This window comes from Colletes latitarsis, chromosome 2, assembly GCF_051014445.1.
Source record: "Colletes latitarsis isolate SP2378_abdomen chromosome 2, iyColLati1, whole genome shotgun sequence".
NCBI lineage: Eukaryota > Metazoa > Arthropoda > Insecta > Hymenoptera > Colletidae > Colletes > Colletes latitarsis.
In genome coordinates this window covers 22,077,612-22,097,134 of record NC_135135.1, presented here as the reverse complement: position 1 = coordinate 22,097,134, position 19,523 = coordinate 22,077,612, and the positions used below count along the sequence as shown (strand labels likewise).

At 42.7% G+C, this 19,523-nt stretch overlaps 1 protein-coding gene across 4 annotated transcripts in view; it reads left to right on the top strand.

The window, feature by feature from the left end:
* Syn1 (Syntrophin-like 1) overlaps positions 1 to 19,523 on the top strand; it is a 467,877-nt gene that overhangs the window by 226,011 nt on the left and 222,343 nt on the right. For all 4 annotated transcript variants that reach the window (XM_076783677.1, XM_076783678.1, XM_076783680.1 and 1 more), the window contains one exon: positions 15,428 to 15,616. In XM_076783677.1, the coding sequence (XP_076639792.1) occupies positions 15,428 to 15,616 (189 nt within the window). The remainder of the gene's footprint in view (positions 1 to 15,427; positions 15,617 to 19,523) is intronic.

The window sequence follows — 19,523 nt, the reverse complement described above, 5'->3', positions numbered from 1 at the left end:
AGCCTCCGTCGTTCGAGAGGTTCGACGCGAGCTCGTTGCGGAAATTCGATGGTCCCGTGAGTCATCGCGATTGTTCTTCCGCCCTTTTATTTCCCGATAAGAATTTCCGATACGCGACGAATTCGTCGAATCCCTCCAAGAGCACCCTTCGCTATTTCGCCCTCTGCGACGCGCCAACTCCTTCAGACGTTCGTTTGTTCCACGTATTTTCTACCGAACGTTTCCCAAACCATCCGATTTTTTACCCAACTCGCGTTCCAGCATTAAAAATCCCATCGAAACGTCTGTCGAAACATAAATGTCGCGGTACACCTATCTTATCGTAGCATTTATCGTAATTGTCAAGAAAACACGGAGTAATTGAAAGGGTGCCGCTTTGAAAATATTAACCGGAGAGTGGCTCTTTCGGGGGGATAAGGTTATCGCGGGAAATGGGAGCCAGGGAATTCGACTTCCGGAAGATATTCCGGCATTATCCGTTTTCTCGCTTTCGCAGATTGACCGTAGAATGCGAACTCGCGGCGAGAGGACGAGTGGAAACAAAATCTTTGCGATGCAAATGACGGAACGCGGGAACTGCTCCGAAAGTTTAACCGTTCGCGTTCTTCTTTCCGCCGCTTTGAGCGGGAAACAATGGCCGCGATTTAATGGAGCCGGAATTGCTTACTACCGGAACCTAAAACCGCCTCTCGAGTTTCTGTTAAATTTCATTCAAACGGAAATACTTGGCAGCTTGAATCTTAAATGGGTGAAATTGTGGTCGGTGTACGCGTTCGGATCGAAGAAATTGCATTCTAACCCCGTTTACGAAACGTGTTTGTGCTCTGAACCTGACACTTCAAAAATTTATCAAATTCCATTCTTTTCTTTGCGTCAATTGATACTTTTAATTTTATGTTTCGGTTAATTTCGGTGTAACGGAATCGTCGATCCGCAAATCTCCCCCCGGATGCAATCGAGTACCGTGTCGAATTTCCAAAACCCGTTTCACGAAAATCCCAAAGTTGCCGGTGCAATTAGAGGCGTCCGCAGATGCGTCGACTCCCACGGGGGCCGGGTAGTACGTAATCCTGGAGTTCTGATCAAGGATGATCACCGCGAAACACGAAACGAGAAAAGCTACGCGTCGATTGGGTCTCGGGAACCGGCTGGGGGCGGATAGGAAAAATATCCGCCGTCAAAGTTGCCCGACGAACAATGCTCCGGGCTCAAAAATCATTCCGATCGCCACCCACGAAAATCCCCCGACCGCCTCGGTCGTTATTCCAACGAAATAATATTCGAAAATCGCGACAGCCCCGAGTCTCGACGAATCGAAAAGCTGCTTCGACCACACATTTATTTATCAACCCTCCGTGCTCCGAGAATTCTTTTGAAAATTAGAAGCGTTCTTGCTTCCCACAAAAATAAATACATCCTCGTAATTAACGCGTAATTACACTTTTGGGGTGTATATTTTTTTAAAAAGTAAATAAGCTAATAAAATTGATTTCTTCACATAGGCATTACTTGCCCCATGACTGCTGATATAAGGTTCATTCTGTAATGTTTATATTGAGGTAATATATAGTAATATATACACAGATGGAGGTATCTGTCTCATAATTTAGCATTGCTAATTTTATTAATTTCGTTAATCCAGTTTGAAGGAAACTTGAATTAAATTGTGATGTATATTATGTACCTGGATATTTTTAAGGCTGTGGAGTTTGTAATGCAAGGGGGTTGGTAGTGAACCGTTGAAAAATCTGTTTGATCGCCAGCGCCAGAGAATCGAATGTCCGTTACAGGCTGCGCAGCAGTCGCAGAAATACGTGTTTCACGTGACGCGTAGATACGTGTAGGTATTGCCGCGCAAATATCGGCAATTTGTCGCTGGGCCGACCCCCCAGCGTAGCCGCCCCTCGCTTTTGCCCCTGTTACATAACCGACACCAGCCACCCCCGTGTAGCTGCACAGATATCGCGTGTATACACGGCTGCTCAAAAGTTTGGTTACGACGCGTTAATGAGAAAGAAAATCATAAACTCCGATATTACGCACCGATATTAACACAAAGCTTTACGACCATTGCACGAAAATCGCGGAACCTTTCATCGATCGTCGTTTTGACGTGCCTTTTCCGATAATATCTGGTCCATTCGTTTAAATAACGATGTATTATTTCTTTAGGATAATTTCATAGAAGATAAATTATGAATACAATAACCTACTTTACCTCTAACCCCTTGCAGATGACTCTATTAGAATTAAATCTGATCCTTGAAATTTGTAGAAAATTAAGTAATTTCGGAGAATGATTTTGATCGATAGTGTAGCTGCATACATATTCAGTTATACAGGGTGTACGGTCACCACTGGGAAAAATTTTAATGGGAGATTCTAGAGGCCAAAATGAGACGAAAATCAAGAATACTAATTTGTTGATGGAGGCTTCGTTAAAAAGTTATTAACGTCTAAAGTTCCGCCCGCACTGAATTTTTTTCTAGAAAGTGGGTAGGATTTCAGGAATAGGTCTAATGACCAAAAATTATTGTAATTGACCCTCCTAGCTAGAAATAATTTTTCCAGAAGGATTTGAAATTTTTTTTTTCGTCGAAAAATTTCACATCTTCTCGAATTTTTTTCTAGAAACTGCGTAGGATTTCGAGGATATGTCTGTTTACCAAAAATTATTGTAATTGACCCCCCTAGCTAAAAATAATTTTTTCAAAACGATTTGAAATTTTTTTTTTCACCGAAAAATTTAGGCACCTACCCCCTGTCGATTTTTCTTAAAAATTCGTTTATGATTTTTAATAAATTTGGTTGGCGTTGCATGGAAAAGCTGTTTAGCACTTTTTTGTAGATGTCCATGAGCTCTATTTGAGAAAAAAATTTCAATGAGATACGTTCACTATTGTAGGAGTTATGGCCGTTTAAAAAATTGGACCACTTTTATGAGGTTTTTCTCATTTTACGGGGTCAAGGAGCAACTTTCACAATATTTTTAGAATTTCTACATATTCTACACTAAAATACGCGTCGTTTGCTTTTTTAAACATTAAAATCGTCCAATCCGTTCAGAAGTTATGACGTTTTAAAGATATGCATGAAACTTCAGGGAAGCATTTCTGGCCTCACATTAGATTTTCGGTAAGGAATTTTTTTCTCGAAAATGCGTAGGATTTCGAGTGTACGTCTATTCATCAAAAATGCTTGCAATAGACCCCTGTAACTAAATATAATTTTTTTAGTATGGTTTGAAATTTTTTAATTTCGTCTTAACATTTCAGTACCTACTCGAATTTTTTTCTCGAAAGTGGGTAGAATTTCAGGGGTATGTGTTTTCACCAAAAATGATTGCAATTGAGCCCCGCAACCAAAAATAATTTTTTCAGAATGATTTGAAATTTTTTAATAACTTTTTAATGAAACCTCAGTCAAGAAATTGATATTCTTGATTTTCGTCTTATTTTCGCCTCTAGAATCTCCCATTAAAATTTTTCTCAGGGGTGGCAGAACACCCTGTATACGTACACTTTACAGGTTTGCTGATATATCCGATATATCGCGCGGCCATTCGTAGTCAACGGAGCGTTTCGAAATCGTGGCCTTTTTGTCGCGATACCCACTCGCGCGGTCGCTCGTTCCTCTTCCGGTTTCTCCGCGTTCCTCTGTTTCGCGTTTCCCCGCGACTGAATTTCGTTCCTTCGTGCTCGTTGCAATTATGCGATAATTCCGCGGGAAATTTATCGTCGAAATGTCCGACTTGGTGGGACTATGCGCGATAATCTGCGGAAAAGTGAGGCGCCCCGACGAAAAGTCGCTTTCCTCGCGGTGCAATTTCGAGCGATCGAACACCGCGAAACACGGCGGATCAATTATTTACCGCTTTAAATCGAACTCCGTAGCGTAAATGTTTAATTTCCACGCTATCTCGAACCGTTCCTTTCTGCAATTAATATTTCACGATTATATATATTTATTACGCGAAAGAAAGGAGCGATACACGATAGTCGATCGTATCCGGATGATCCAGAAAACAAGTGGATCTCATCGGTTAGTTACAGGCGAGGAAATGGGAGCTCATCGGTCGGTTTATTATACGACGTTTCGATCGAGGGTCCTCGGGAACTTTTTAATTGGAAATTTAAATAAATTTACAAAGGACGTAAGTATATAACGAAGTCAGTAGTCTTTAAATATTAAAATAATTGCTACAAAGTGGATATACAATGGGGGAAAATACGGTGACCTAAATGATATTACTGTTTTGATCGACATAAGATATTGCTTGTGTATTCATAATTCTCCGTATATTTGAATATACAGGGTGTTCTGCCACCCCTGGGAAAAATTTTAATGGGGGATTCTAGGGGCCAAAATAAGACGAAAATCAAGAATATCAATTTCTTAATTGAGGCTTCGTTAAACAGTTATAAACGTTTGAAGTTCCGTCGGTACTGAATTTTTTTCTCGAAAATGCGCAGGATTTCGGGGGTATGTCTATTCACCAAAAATGATTGTAATTGACCCCCGCAACAGAAAATAATTTTTTCAGATGGATTTGAAATTTTTCTTTTTCGTCGAAAAATTTCACCCTAGCTAAAAATAATTTTTTCAAAACATACAAAGCGTTGTATGGAAAAGTTGTTTAGTACTTTTTTGTAGGCGTCCATGAGCTCTACTTCAGGAAAAAGTTTCATTGAAATATATTCACTATTGTGGGAGTTATGGCCGTTTGAATATTGGACCATTTCTATGGGGTTTTTCTCATTTTGCAGGGTCAAGGAACAACTTTTCGAATATTTTTGCGATTTGTACATATTCTCCACTAAAATACGCGTAGTTTGCTTTTTTAAACATTAAAATCGTCCAATCCGTTCAGAAGTTATGACGTTTTAAAGATTCGCATGAGAATTCGGGCAGACATTTCTGGCCAGAAATTATATTTTCGGTAAGGAATTTTTTTCTCGAAACTGAGTAGGATTTCGGGGGTATGTGTAACGACCAAAAATGATTGTAACTGACCCCCGAAATCGAATATAATTTTTTTAGAACGATTTGAAAAATTTTTTTCTCGCCGAAAAATTTCAGCACCCACCCGATTTTTTTTCTCGAAAGTGGGTAGGATTTCGGGGGTACGTGTAATGACTAAAAATGATTGTAATTGAACCCCGCAAACGAAAATAATTTTTCCAAGACGATTTGAAACTTTTGAATTTAATTGTTAATAACTCCATCAGCAAATTGGTATTCTTGATTTTCGTTTTATTTTGGCCTCTTGAATCCTCCATTAAAAATTTTTCCCAAGCGTGGTTGAACACCCTCTATAATTAAATAATCGTATACGAGAAAAAGAATTGTTTCGCGTAAGGTTTCTGGTCCATTCGCCCCTATTGACATTTTCAATCTTTCTCTTTTGGTTCGTTCAGAAATTCCATCGTTCTCTCTCGACGGCACCGTCAACTTCCCGACACCTGTCTTTTTCCTCTTCATTCTCAGGCTTCTCCTCTTCTCTGTCGATAAACCCGACCTGTCCACGTCATCTATCAATCTAACCGCGCGCCTTTTTCCGGTCAAAATCCCGAGCGTGGGTGGACGGTCGGCCGCAGCCCGCGGTCGTTTGTCCACGTTTGTCCACCAGCAACAGCGAGGGAGAGGGTTCTCTTAGCACCCCGTGAATCAGCCCCTTTCTCCTGTATTCACCGATGTATAACGCTCGAAAGCGTCGATCGAGAATTTATACCCGGGCTCGGGAGGGGAATTTCGAGCGCTCGAAATAGATGGCCGACGATATGGACCGATGCTTGTCACCCGCACACCCCTCGAGAAAAACCGCTCGCTTATGGCGCCTTCGTCGCCTTCCTTTGTCCGAGAATCACGTTGATTAACTCTGCTCGTTCACGCGGACCTCTTTTCCTTCGCGAATTTATCGGCTTCTTGCGGATTCTCACGCTTTTGCTCGCATTTACACTTTTGGGCCGCGAATCCAGTCGAAGACTGCTTACTCGACAGCCATTTTTCTTAATATTCGCACATTCTATGTTTCTAGTTCCATCACAAAATTTCATACTGTTGAATTTCCTAACCGTCTTACTATGTTACAAAAATCATCTCCAGCGACGATCGTATACGTCTGGAGTTTCCTTTTAGTCTCGACCATGGGTTCCACGAACTCATAGTGTTTATTATACGAAGATTCGCTTTTCTTCTGCGGGTGAAATCACAGCCCAGTAACAGATCTCTCAGAGAACGGTACGGAACTCTAAGATATACCATAACGTATAAAATGAAAAGTATAAAAATTCTACAATTAATTATTGTTGTTTCAATTAAATCATATGTCCCATAGCCCTATTCCAATATATACAAAGAAAGTATTAATCGGTTCCGGGAACGAAATCGTGTCCAATCTCGGGCGTAACACCGAATATAATAATTTTTTTCGCGCCCAGTCGGGCACACTCGTATCTCGAATCGCTGGCCGCGATCCAGATACCCCCCGACACGGTTTCCATCTCGTTATGCAAAGTCGCCGGGAAGTTATAAGCGTTTCGGATATAATTGAGCCCCGGCCGCCGCACAAAGAAGCGTCCACTCCAGATAAGAGTCGTTACCTCGAGTTTTCCATCGGCGCGACACCCGCCACTCTTGTTTACGATCAATGAAACGATACCAACGAGAATTTACATTTTAATGCAGTCGCGAGCCGCGAAACGCTTGGTGGCCCGTTTCCACGGCCGCTCGGCCATCGACGTTTATTATTAACCGTAAAGCGTTTATCGTTGTCGCGCATACAAATTATCCCCGAGGATCGGCTGTAACGTTGATTTTCGATGTCCCGTCTTTACGATCGAATTTACAGCCGGACGTTACCGGCCCGTCCAGGTGTTTCCATTCAAATTAGCTACCGTCTCGTTCCAAGTAGAACGAATCGGCATTCGGGCCCGTTCGATTGAAATCGCCGAAGATAAGAATCGGGAAGAACGGACGCGTCGTCGTTATGAATAATTGATGACCGAGACGGACCGACTATCAGGCTTATTAGGATTCCGAGGGACGCTTATAAATATACGAGGCTGCACTTCGACGCGTGTTTCCAACGTCTCTTTCGGAATTAATTTCGCGGAGTCTCCGACTCTTTGTCGAGAAAACCGTAAATGTGCTCTCGCTGCGAGTCTCGACGCTCCGAGGAATTCGTTTCGTTTCTCGAAGGCGCCATCTTCCCGCCCCCCAAAGCGAATGGCCCCGGATTCTATTACGAGGAAGCAACAAATTAGAATTCGCCAAGATCCCCTCGATTTATCGGAACGAGATTTTTCCCGTGTATCCCTTTGATCTGGTAAATAAGATAGGGAGAGATTTTTCGAACCTCCCTCTTGGTCCGTTCGCTTGTTACCCCTTCTGGTTCGCTGAATCCTCGCCGGGGCGAGGTTCCTCGGATTAAACGCCTCGCTTCCGCAGATACGCGACCGATCCCCCGAGATTTTTACCCCCTGAAACGAACGCCTACGAGGAAATCGTCTTGGGATCCCGTCCTTTTTTCACGGCTTCCGCGTAATCGTATGATTTACATTCAAATTTCCTCCAACGCCGTACGCGGCACAGTTCTCGGCTCGATATTTATTCGGGATTCCGTCGCGCCAGGGAGATTCTTTCCTTCGATGTTGCGCATCTCGCTTCTTTCATTCGTCCCTTTTCAAACATCTTGCAACAGTTTCGTTAACCCTCAATCTCAACAGAATTATTTTACTTAATGTTGGTTTTTACCAAATTGGTAAATGAAAACACTTCAAAATTTTCAAATAATTACATTGACATACAGGGTGTTCGGCCACCCCTGGGGAAAATTTTAATAGAGGATTCTAGAGGCCAAAATAAAACGAAAATCAAGAATATCAATTTAATGATGAAGGCTTCATTAAAAAATTATTAACGATTAAATTCAAAAATTTCAAATCGTTCTGGAAAAATTATTTTCGGTTGAGGGGGGCAATTATAATCATTTTTGGTTATTACACATACCCTCGAAATCCTACCCACTTCCTAGAAAAAAATTCGAGAATGTGTGGAATTTTTCGACGGGGAAAAAATTTTTCAAATCATTCTAAAAAAATTATTTTCGGTTGCGGGGGTTAATTACAATCATTTTTGGTCATTACACATACCCCCGAAATCCTACCCACTTTCTAGAAAAAAATTCGAGAAGGTGTGGAATTTTTCGACGGAAAAAAAATTTTTCAAATCATTCTAAAAAAATTATTTTCGGTTGCGGGGGTCAATTACAATCATTTTTGGTCATTACATATATCCCCGAAATCCTACCCACTTTCTAGAAAAAAATTCGAGAAGGTGTGAAATTTTTCGACAGAAAAAAAAAATTTCAAATCGTTTTGGAAAAATTATTTTCGGTTGCGGGGGTTAATTACAATCATTTTTGGTCATTACACATACACCCGAAATCCTACCCACTTTCTAGAAAAAAATTCGAGAAGGTGTGGAATTTTTCGACGGGGAAAAAATTTTTCAAATCATTCTAAAAAAATTATTTTCGGTTGTGGGGGTCAATTACAATCATTTTTGATCATTACACATACCCCCGAATTCCTACCCACTTTCTAGAAAAAAATTCGAGAAGGTGTGGAATTTTTCGACGGAAAAAAAATTTTTCAAATCATTCTAAAAAAATTATTTTCGGTTGTGGGGGTCAATTACAATCATTTTTGGTCATTACACATACCCTCGAAATTCTACCCACTTTCTAGAAAAAAATTCGAGAAAGTGTGAAATTTTTTGACGGAAAAAAAATTTTTCAAATCATTCTAAAAAAATTATTTTCGGTTGCGGGGGTCAATTGCAATCATTTTTGGTGAATAGACATACCCCCGAAATCCTTCCCACTGTCGAGAAAAAATTAGAGTAGTTACTGAAATGTTTAGACGAAATTAAAAAGTTTCAAACCATACTAAAAAAATTATATTTAGTTACAGGGGTCTATTGCAAGCATTTTTGATGAATAGACGTACACTCGAAATCCTACGCATTTTCGAGAAAAAAATTCCTTACCGAAAATCTAATGTGAGGCCAGAAATGCTTCCCTGAAGTTTCATGCATATCTTTAAGACGTCATAGCTTCTGAACGGAGTGGACGATTTTAATGTTTAAAAAAGCAAACTACGCGTATTTTAGCGGAGAATATGTACAAATTGCAAAAATATTCGAAAAGTTGTTTCTCGACCTCATAATGTTAGAAAAACCCCATCAAAATGGTCCAATTTTCAAACAGCCATAACTCCTATAATAGTGAATATATTTCAATGAAACTTTTTTCTGAAGTAGAACCCATAGGTACCTACAAAAAAGTATTAGACAACGTTTCTGTAGGGCGTCAAAAAAAAATACTAAAAATGAAAAAGTAATTTTTAAGGAAAATCGACAGGGGGTACCTAAATTTTTCGGCGAAATTAAAAAATTTCAAATCGTTCTGGATTAATTTCTTAATGCGTTACGTATTTGTTTCTTATCAGAGGGCGATTGCCCGTAAACGAACGAATAATTCGCAAAACAAGGTATATCGACGTCCAATCGTACGACACATTTTACTAATTTTAGTGCAGAAGAATATAAAGTGGAGATTGTTAAAGTCACCCGCAGCTTTATGGTACTCATCCATAAACTATTCCTAATAGAATTAAAGTCGTTGGAATACCGGTGGTCCGCGACCGTTGTAGGATCCTTAAAACGTAGAACCGTGAGTTATACGGGTCCCGAGTGGTGTGCAACACTGAGGGAATAATGCATAAACTGTCGTCATTGGGTGTCGATCGCAGGTGGCGGGCTCTAACGAACCTATCCGTCTCGTTCCGCGAAGCAACGTCCTTTGCGTCTCATTGTCGCTTTAATATTCGAACGAGCACGCGTCGGAGCAAACGCTCGCCACCGATTCTATCGATTTCACGGCTATAAAGCCGCTGGTAATGGGAATTGCTTCTGAAGTAGTTTCCCTTGGAGCCACCTACGCCCTTCGTATCTCCATTTCTCATCGTATTGTGCGCGCTAGCATCGTGGAAAGTCTCGCGAAACAAACGCGCCGCGGGCGTACCGAAAGTTTTCTAATCTACGTATCCGCGTCGTATCGAGCAAGAACGATTCCGTTAAATTAATAACGGATTACCGTCGATCCCGTTCACCGTGTTCCCGTAACGACTGGAGGCTGCCCGGATAAATTATGGTCGACGGATAGAAAGGTCCTGGAAGACCCGTGGATCCGGGACGATCCATTTTTCATCGGGATTCGAACTTTGAGAGACGATTCGATATACCGGCGCGATCCGGGATAAATTTCCGTGCAATTTCAATACGGGATCATTCCCCTTGTAGACGCAACCCCCTACCCCGTTCACCGGGGGGGGGGCTCGTGTATACATTGCAGAGCCGGGAAGGGTCGGGGGGATAAGACGAGTGGATGGGAGCCTCGCCGGATATTAAAAATATCTTCCGTCGGCAACGGACAGCGATCGACTTCCGGTTTATCCGTTTTAGTCTATTTTTAAGGCGTCCCGGGAGCTCGATTGGTCGCTCTCGAGCCATGAAATGTCCCCGCTTCTCTATCCGTTTCTCGTTCGTTGCTTTCCGTGCTCTGGAACGACGCGCGCGGTTCAATCCTCAAGCTGGTCGCAATTTTCTTACGTATTTCGCCATTCAACGGAATTTATTAAGGGGCAAATTGCTCGCGAGAACCGAACACCCTGGAAATTGTTTGCGGACTCAGCCATACCTTTGCGCGCCAGCCACCACTTCCGTGAACTGTTTATTCGAATTTACGTTTTAAAGGGAATTTTAAAACGGCGGTCGCTTTACTCCACTTTTTGTTCCGCCGGAGTCAATCGATCTGGTAATAGAGCGGCTCGATTAATTATCTCCGTTTATCGGTCGAGCACTCGTAACTCGTTTCAGAAACGATACCTTTATCGCGCGTCAATCAGCTGTACGATCAGTCGCGTTTTCCATATTCAATTATCCTAATGCGTTCTCGTAAAAAATGACACGGCTCCGCACGTTCTACATCGTAAATTTCATGCTACGAACGAACAGACAGTTTCCGGAATATTTTTGACCGTTCAAACACCGCAAATACCGCGGTGTTCTGGTTCCTTGGCCCATAATTTCGTTCCGGTAATATTGGACACTTTTTATATACGAATCGAATCTTTCGTTCGTTGCTTAGGAATTTTTTGCCTGGACTTTTTCTAGTTCACGTCGAGTGGAAACGGTTCGAAGAGCGGGTCGACGACGATCAGTCCCGAAAACCTGGAAAATTACCACGCCCGGCTACGCGACGCGTGATCGCGCGTGTGTCGAACGTGCGAGCGCTGGGAAATTGCGATGCGGTTCCGGTTAGTTCGCGACCCCCCTCCCCCTCGACCACTCGCAAAATTTCAAATGTTCAACAAAGCCGGGGCACGACGAAAAATACGAGAGAATTGGCGAAAAGTCCGCGGCGAGTTCGCAATTTGGTTGATCGGTATATTCCGCGTTCGTTCCCCGACATACGCGAAAATATCGAACACGGTTTTCTGCTTCTAATTTCTCCTGGATAGGGTTTCTCGAACATTTTCGACTCTTGGTCCGCTTTCAGTTATTATTCGTACCTGAAATTCCCTTGGTAATTCCTGCCGGTGGTCGAAATTTCATTCAGTTCCTTCAGAATTTATAAAACGAGCTGCGAAAAACAGTGTTGTTCTATCTATCGTCGAGTAACGCGTACGTGTATGGATGTCGTTGATTAGGGGGAAGGAAGGGACAGATTTTAGGGTGGTTTCCGTTCTTTTGGGCAACTTAGATCGATCGCGAAACGAGATGCGTGGGCGGGCAAACGACCGATAATCGGATCCGGTGGAACGTTGGCCCATGAAAATCCACGATGACGCGAGGGGGAAATCGAATTGGACGGAAATCGGGGCGCAAACAGTCGATTCGCTTACACCAACGCGTGTAATTATTAATAATGCGACGAGTCGCGTAGCAGACGGATGGCTGTTTGCCGGCAAACGGGATTAGTTGCGCGGAACGTGCATTACGGCCACGGTGTCCGTGGCTTATCAATGGACATCGTTGAAATTGCGTCCGTTTGATAAACGAGATCCGTTCGACGTATGACTTTCGCTCGGAAAGAATTGGCAGATGCTCCGCTATCGGGCGAATAGGTGAATCGGATTGAAAAGCATCGGGATGAATAGGGGGACATTGATTTTATGTCGCTGGTAACCCATTTGGATATTAGAGATCTAAGTCAAGCGAAACTTTCGACGCTCGATGCCATTAAGATCGTCTGTGGCGTCTCGCTTTTGCGTTACCCATGATTACGAGTATGCTCGATGTATCCTAAATCTGAAATCTCTCGAATTTAACACGTTGACCGCCAGTCTAGAAGCCTAAAATCTTTTACAAGATCAAAACTTTGATTTTAGTCAATTGTAAGCTGCACAACTTAGAAGTTGTCCTAGTTACTTTCCTAACTTCATTAAAATTTATTTTCCTTTGACGTTTCAACTGGGGAATTAATTGTTTTAGTTCCACTGTTAAAAGTTCTGTCACCCATGGGTGACGTGGCAGTTAAAGTGTTAAGAGACTCGCGACCTTTTGTTTAGATTGTTTCACGTACCACGACTGGTCATTTGATTGTTTGGTATCAAATTCTGATTAGTTTATGTAAATAGGAAATATATAGCAAAGATGAAAAGACAGAATCTTCAGCATCCACTGTCTTAGAACAGTCTAACAATGCGTATTAAAAATAGTTAAACTTTACACACTTGCAGTTCCGAAACTAGTAGTGATTTCTCTATAATTGGACCACTGTTAGAAGCGGCAAGGCATCCCCTTTAAAATGGCTTTTGGTTTTTGTCGATCCGACTTTTCGTTTTCGAGATATCGTAATTTATGTAAAACGTAATTTTCCGACTTCCACTATCTCTCCGCCCGTCGCGTGTACAATAGCCTATTAACACGTATTAAAAATACCAAAACTTTAGACGCATGCAGTTCCGAAACTACTAGTGTTTTGCTAATTATTAAGCCACCGTTGGAAGCGGCAAACCTTCCCCTTTAAAATGGCTTTTGGTTTTTGTCGATCCGACTTTTCGTTTTCGAGATATCGTAATGTATGTAAAAGGTAATTTTTCTTAATTCGACTCTCTCTGTCTCCGTCTAGCGCGTCGGACCTCCTTGTCGCACTTGCGTCGCGCTGACCTACCTCGCGTACGTGACTGTCGTGACCTAGTTCCGCGTAGTGTTTCCAAGAATTTACTACGCGCTACTATTTACGCGCGCGTGGTCATTCATCACGCGTCAATGAAACGTAAACAAACGCTTCGTACCCTTATATCTCCGGAACTAGCCACCGCATCGACGCGAAACTAAAATCGCCATATCTCCGGAACTAATTACGCTATTGACTCGTACAAACGCTCATTTTAAAGGGCATTTCATCCCCTATCCAATGACCATCTCAACTATTATTATTTATGCTATTTTCCATGTTTATTTTGACATTTATTTTGACACTCGACTTGAAACAAAAATTATCATATCTCCGGAACTAATTACGCTATCGACTAGTTCGAACGCTCATTTTAAAGGGCATTTCATCCCCTATCCGATGACCATATCAACTATTATTATTTATGCTATTTTCCATGTTTATTTTGACATTTATTTTGACACTCGACTTGAAACAAAAATTATCATATCTCCGGAACTAATTACGCTATCGACTCGTACAAACGCTCATTTTAGAGGGCATTTCATCCCCTATCCGATGACCATATCAACTATTATTATTTATGCTATCTTCCATGTTTATTTTGACATTTATTTTGACACTCGACTTGAAACAAAAATTATCATATCTCCGGAACTAATTACGCTATCGACTCGTACAAACGCTCATTTTAAAGGGCATTTCATCCCCTATCCGATGACCATATCAACTATTATTATTTATGCTATCTTCCATGTTTATTTTGCAATTTACTTTGATGTTACATACTAAAAGAAGTTTCGGCAATTTCTATTGATCGTACGACTACTGTACAATAAAACTTTATTATAAATTGTTTATTTAATTGAAAATTAATTTAAACTTGTATACGTCATTACTATGCCAGCACTGTGTCGTAAATAATTATTTTAACGGCGTTCTATCCTCTATCCGATGAAAATTAACAAATTGCGTGGTAGTTTGTAAATTTTCTGTACGAATTTGAAGTAGTAAGTATGCAGAGTCTGCGAAGGCACAGTCCTGGGCCTGTTGGAGTAACTTGGAGTACGTTTGAAAAATAGAAATGTCATGGTAGCAACGAAACGTTTACGGGGCGATCGTTTCTCGGTGCATTTACGACGACCATGGGCCCCCGAGGTTGCTTGTAGATTCCGTGAGCGACGATCGAGGATCGAAAAGCAGAGTCGAAAGGCTGGCCGGGGCTCGTAAATCGCCGCGGGGCCGGATCTCCGGTTTCGCATCGAGGCGTCGGAGATACGGTACCGCGGTCACGTACCGACCGTTTCAAAATCCAATTTGTCGTTGATGTTTCGACGTCGATGCGGCACCGTCGCGATTACATACAGGACGAACTCGTTAAAGTTCGAAGGAACACGGGCCTTGGCGGTCGTGTGGGGGAGGGGGAGGGGAAGGGGCGTATGCTGCGAACGGACCAGGGGAAACGAAACGCTGCAGTCGGGGAATAGTCTGCAATCCTGACGCTAGCTAACCGAAATACTCTGAAACATGTAGCGCACGGTCGAGGGGGTGGAAGAGTAACCAGCACCCCCGGGCGAACGGCAAATTCGCTGGATACCCGTAAAAACCGCTCGTAAAGCCGAGATACGTTCTCGAGGAGAAAACGTGGCTTAATATCGAACCGATCAGGGGAATATTGATCGATCCGGGGCCTCGTTCTGCCGCTAAATTTCCGCTCCCGTTCGGCTCTCATTACCGAAAGTACCGCCGGGGATCGATGGACCAGGATACACGAGGGAGATGGAATTACGCATTTCGAATTTCTCGGTAATTTTTAGCCGAGCTCGAAACGTGCTCGAAGAACCTTTCGGGGAGCCTTCGATGTTTCAAAGGTTGCTACAGAACCGGAAATTCTGGATCCTTTCCAGTCTTACTTCCCGAACGCATTCAGGTCTCATTCGCGAACGAAATTGCATCGGGTCCGTCTCTGTACGCATTGTGGATTCGAAATATCGTTTTTCACTTTTGCAAAAATACGAACGCGCCCTGTGACACGTGTGAGGGTTAAAAATCGCAAAGCGATCCCAGTAGCCGCGCCAGGATATTATTAGAAACGAATTACGAGACGCGGAACAGATTTCCCGTCCCGTGCAGAAACTTCCTGCCCGTCGTCGATTCACCGTTCGATCCGTCTGTTTCCAGTGAAATATCTGAGGGAGGTGACGCCGTACTTCAGGAAGGCTTCGATCATCCAGGAAGTCGGCTGGGAGCTGCAGCGCGGCTTCCTCAGCGCGACGCCTCCGCCGCCCAAGTCACCACCGCGAGCGGATACTCGTTATCTGCCGCTGCAACTCTGCAGACTCACCAGGGCTCATCCTTCCTCCGATACCGGTGAGTTCTCTCCAGAAATATCACGCTGTCACGCGTAATTAAAAAATACAATCTTTGGAAAATACTGTACGGTTGCATCGAGTTCATTCTCGCGTCTTGATACGTTCGCGGAATTTTCATTGCGATGCATTCAATTCTACGTACTTTTTATTTTTTGAAATTATTACGCAGCTCTGATGGTAACAGCTAAAACTGGTCCATTGAGTATTTAGAAAATTTCTAATTGCCTAACGAAGTACAGACAAAGATAGTATAGGGCAAACGAGTAGTGTTGACGTTTCTTTGGGAGATTGTATTTGTACCTTGCATTTTCCAAGGATTACCAAAATGTCCAAGTGACTCGTGTTTCGAGGTATCGGATCGTACGAATAAATTTTGAAAAGGCTCGGCGCGTTAATTAAGGGTCTTTTTCCGTGAAAAGGGGAGCAACAAGCTGACGGGTGTTTCGCGATATCCATCTTTTGGCCTTTTCCCCGTCCGCTTTGAAGCGTGGACGCGCGCGGTTTTGATATAACAGGGAAGCTCGGGCTGACCGTAAAAAGAACCCGGGGTCCAGGCGTCGCGACGCCCCGGCGTCGGGACACGAAATAAGCGGCCGAGGGGAATTTCTCTTGCCCGGGCACGTTTAGAAGTAAACGTTTCAGCGGAACGTTCCCGGATTACGTGCACGGCGCGGCGTTCTCGTGGGTGGCGGGGAACCGTGTGCGCGCTCCTCTCGAGAACTGCGTGCTCAGCGACCGAGATAATGACAGCCATAACGCAATTAACCCGTTTCTGGGATTACAGTCGAACGACCGTGCGCACGATGTGCCGCGAGTTTGACAGTCAATTATCGTTTAATGGAACGCGTTTCCGTGTGCGCGCGTGGCCGGGTGGAGGGGAGGGGTGGTGGACGCCTCGAAAATATTCCGTCGCGATTGCTCGCGTCGAACCGCGTCACGGGCAATCGTGCGCGCGGCTATCAGAAATTCAACGGCGATAATCGATTTCGAGCGATAGAATTCCCCCGGTCGAAAGTTAATGAACGAAATCCATTGTTCCGTGGGGCCGTTTCATTCTGGGGATTAACTTGAAATTACAAGCAAGCGGGACGAGCACCTTTCGAATTAATAATCATTTATTTACGGGTGGAGGGGCACCTTGGGAAACGCGATTCCACGGACCCGGTCTCTCGCCTTTGTTCTCCTCCCATTCGTCACCTTTTTCCGCTGCTAAATAATTCAAATTCCTCCGACGACGTCTTCGGTCCGGGCAATTTGTGCACGCCTAACTTCCGGGGGGGCGACTCGAGTCTCGAAAACTGAAAGACAATCGCGAAGGAACCCGGTTCGCGTGCGTAAGTGGCGAGGTGGTAAGTGGCTCTGCGGTTGAATGGATCCAGTTTTCATCGAGATGCCGCCTTTGTCCCCTTTGCTCGCGGGACACTGACAAAGAAAGGGTTAGAAAAGAGTGTCCCTCGTCCCCGGGATCCACCGTCGAGTTAATGAAAGGCTAATGGGCTCTTAATCCCGTAGAGCCGGTCCCCGTCGTTCGCTCCCCTCGAATCGTCAACCCTCTGACGTTTCTTTCTCGACGTCCCTCCGCCCCCCTTTTCCGTCATCGGTATCTCTGTTCGCGTTCTTCCAAAACTACGGATCCTCTACCCCTTCTCGCCAGAACCTCTTACACTGCGGTTCTTTCGCGCGATCGTCCAACGTTTCCTAAATAAACCTTACCCCCGCACTCGGAATTCTTTTCCCTTTCGGACAGTTCAATCAGGGGCTGAATTATATTTTGGACAATTCGTATTTTGCGTACTTTTTGAAGATCGTAATTAATTAGTCGGAGCGTAATTGGAAATTCAGAACGAAATCCTTATTAAATTCAGCTCGAATCCCTTTTGAAGATAATTGTAACGTTTCGTAATAGTACGATCGAGCAGTTTTCAATTAATATTATCGCGAACAAACATCCCCCATTTAGGTTCATTATTAACGCAATTAAATGAAGTACGTTTTCGAGCCGGTGATGGCGATTTCGTTAATTTCTGTGACATTTCAACTCTCCGTTCGAAGTATACAAATGTTATTTAAAGGGAGTACAGATTTATTATACAGGGTGTTCGGCCACCACTGGGAACAATTTTAATGGGGGATTTTAATAAAATCCAAAATAAGATGAAAATCAAGAATACCAATTTGTTGATGGAGGCTTCGTTAAAAATTATTAACAATTAAATTCAAAAATTTCAAATCGTTCTGGAAAAATTATTTTCAGTAGCGGTGGTCAATTACAATCATTTTTGGTCATTACCCATACACCCGAAATCCTACGCATTTTCGAGAAAAAAAATCGGGTAGCCTAAATTTTTCGACGAAAAAAAAGAATTTCAAATCGTTCTGGAAAAATTATTTTCGTCTGCAAGGGTCAATTACAAACATTTTTGGTCATTATCCATACACCCGAAATCCTACGCACTTTCGAGAAAAAAATTCCTTACTAAAAATCTAATTGGGCGCCTAAATTTTTCGACGAAAAAAAAAAAATTTCAAATTGTCTTGGAAAAATTATTTTTAGTTGCAAGGGTCAATTGCAAGCATTTTTGGTCAATAGACATACCCCCGAAATCCTACTCAGTTTCGAAAAAAAAATTCATTACTGAAAATTTCATGTCTGACCATAGCGTTGATATGTTTCACTGAAATTTCATGCATTTCTTTAAAACATCATAACTTCTGAACGGATTGGAGGATTTTGATGTTTAAAAAAGCAAACTACGCGTATTTTGGCGGAGAATATGTAGAAATCGCAAAAATATTCGAAAAGTTGATCCTTGACCCCGCAAAATGAGAAAAACGCCATAAAAATGGTCCAATTTTCAAACAGCCATAACTCCTACAATTGTGAATATATTTCAATGAAACTTTTTTCTGAAGTAGAGCCCATAGGTACCTACAAAAAAGTATTAGACGAAATTACTAAAAATCAAAAACGAATTTTTAAGAAAAATCGACGAGTAGTACCTAAATTTTTCGGTGAAAAAAAAAAATTTCAAATCGTTTTGAAAAAATTATTTTTATCTAGGGGGGTCAATTACAATAATTTTTGGTCATTAGACATACCCTCGAAATCCTACCCACTTTCGCGAAAAAAATTCAGGAAGGTGGATAAATTCTTCGACAAAATTCAAAAATTTCAAATCGTTCTAGAAAAATTATTTTCGGTTGCGGCAGTCAATTACAATCATTTTTGGTGAACAGACCTACCCCTGAAATCCTACCCACTTTTTAGAAAAAAATTCAATACGTGCGAAACTTTAAACGTTAATAACTTTTTAACGAAGCCTCCATCAACAAATTAGTATTCTTGATTTTCGTCTTATTTTGGCCTCTAGGATCCCCTATTAGAATTTTTCCCAGGGGTGGCCGGACACCCAGTATGTTTTAAGAGGAACGTTTCCGAATTTCAATGTTAAAATGTTACCCAGAATCTGAGATTTGCACACACGTCGGGGAACAAGATTGCGACCGAGACTGTCGGCTAATTCGAAAATTCTATTAATGGCGGCCGGCTATGAGGAAGCTACGTTCCGTGCTCGTGGTACGGGAATGCAATTAAGAATGATCCTGTGTTTACACCGTTGGCGTGTCCACGGTCGAGAGATCAGAACCGACTGTTCGGCTCCCAGCGGGAGTTCGTTTCGCCGGAACGTATCAAGGATGCATCAACGGATATTTTATGGACGCGGTAGACGGGCAGAACTCTCGCAACGGCGAACGAAACGCGGTTTAAGTTCGCCGGGAACGAGGAAACGAAGTTGCCCGTTGACCGTGAGCAAACACGGAATCGACGATGGCCAGGTTCTCGTCGGTGTCAGGGGGAGAGCGTAAAAAAAGAAAGGTTTCGGGGAGGGATATTGGGTATAGTC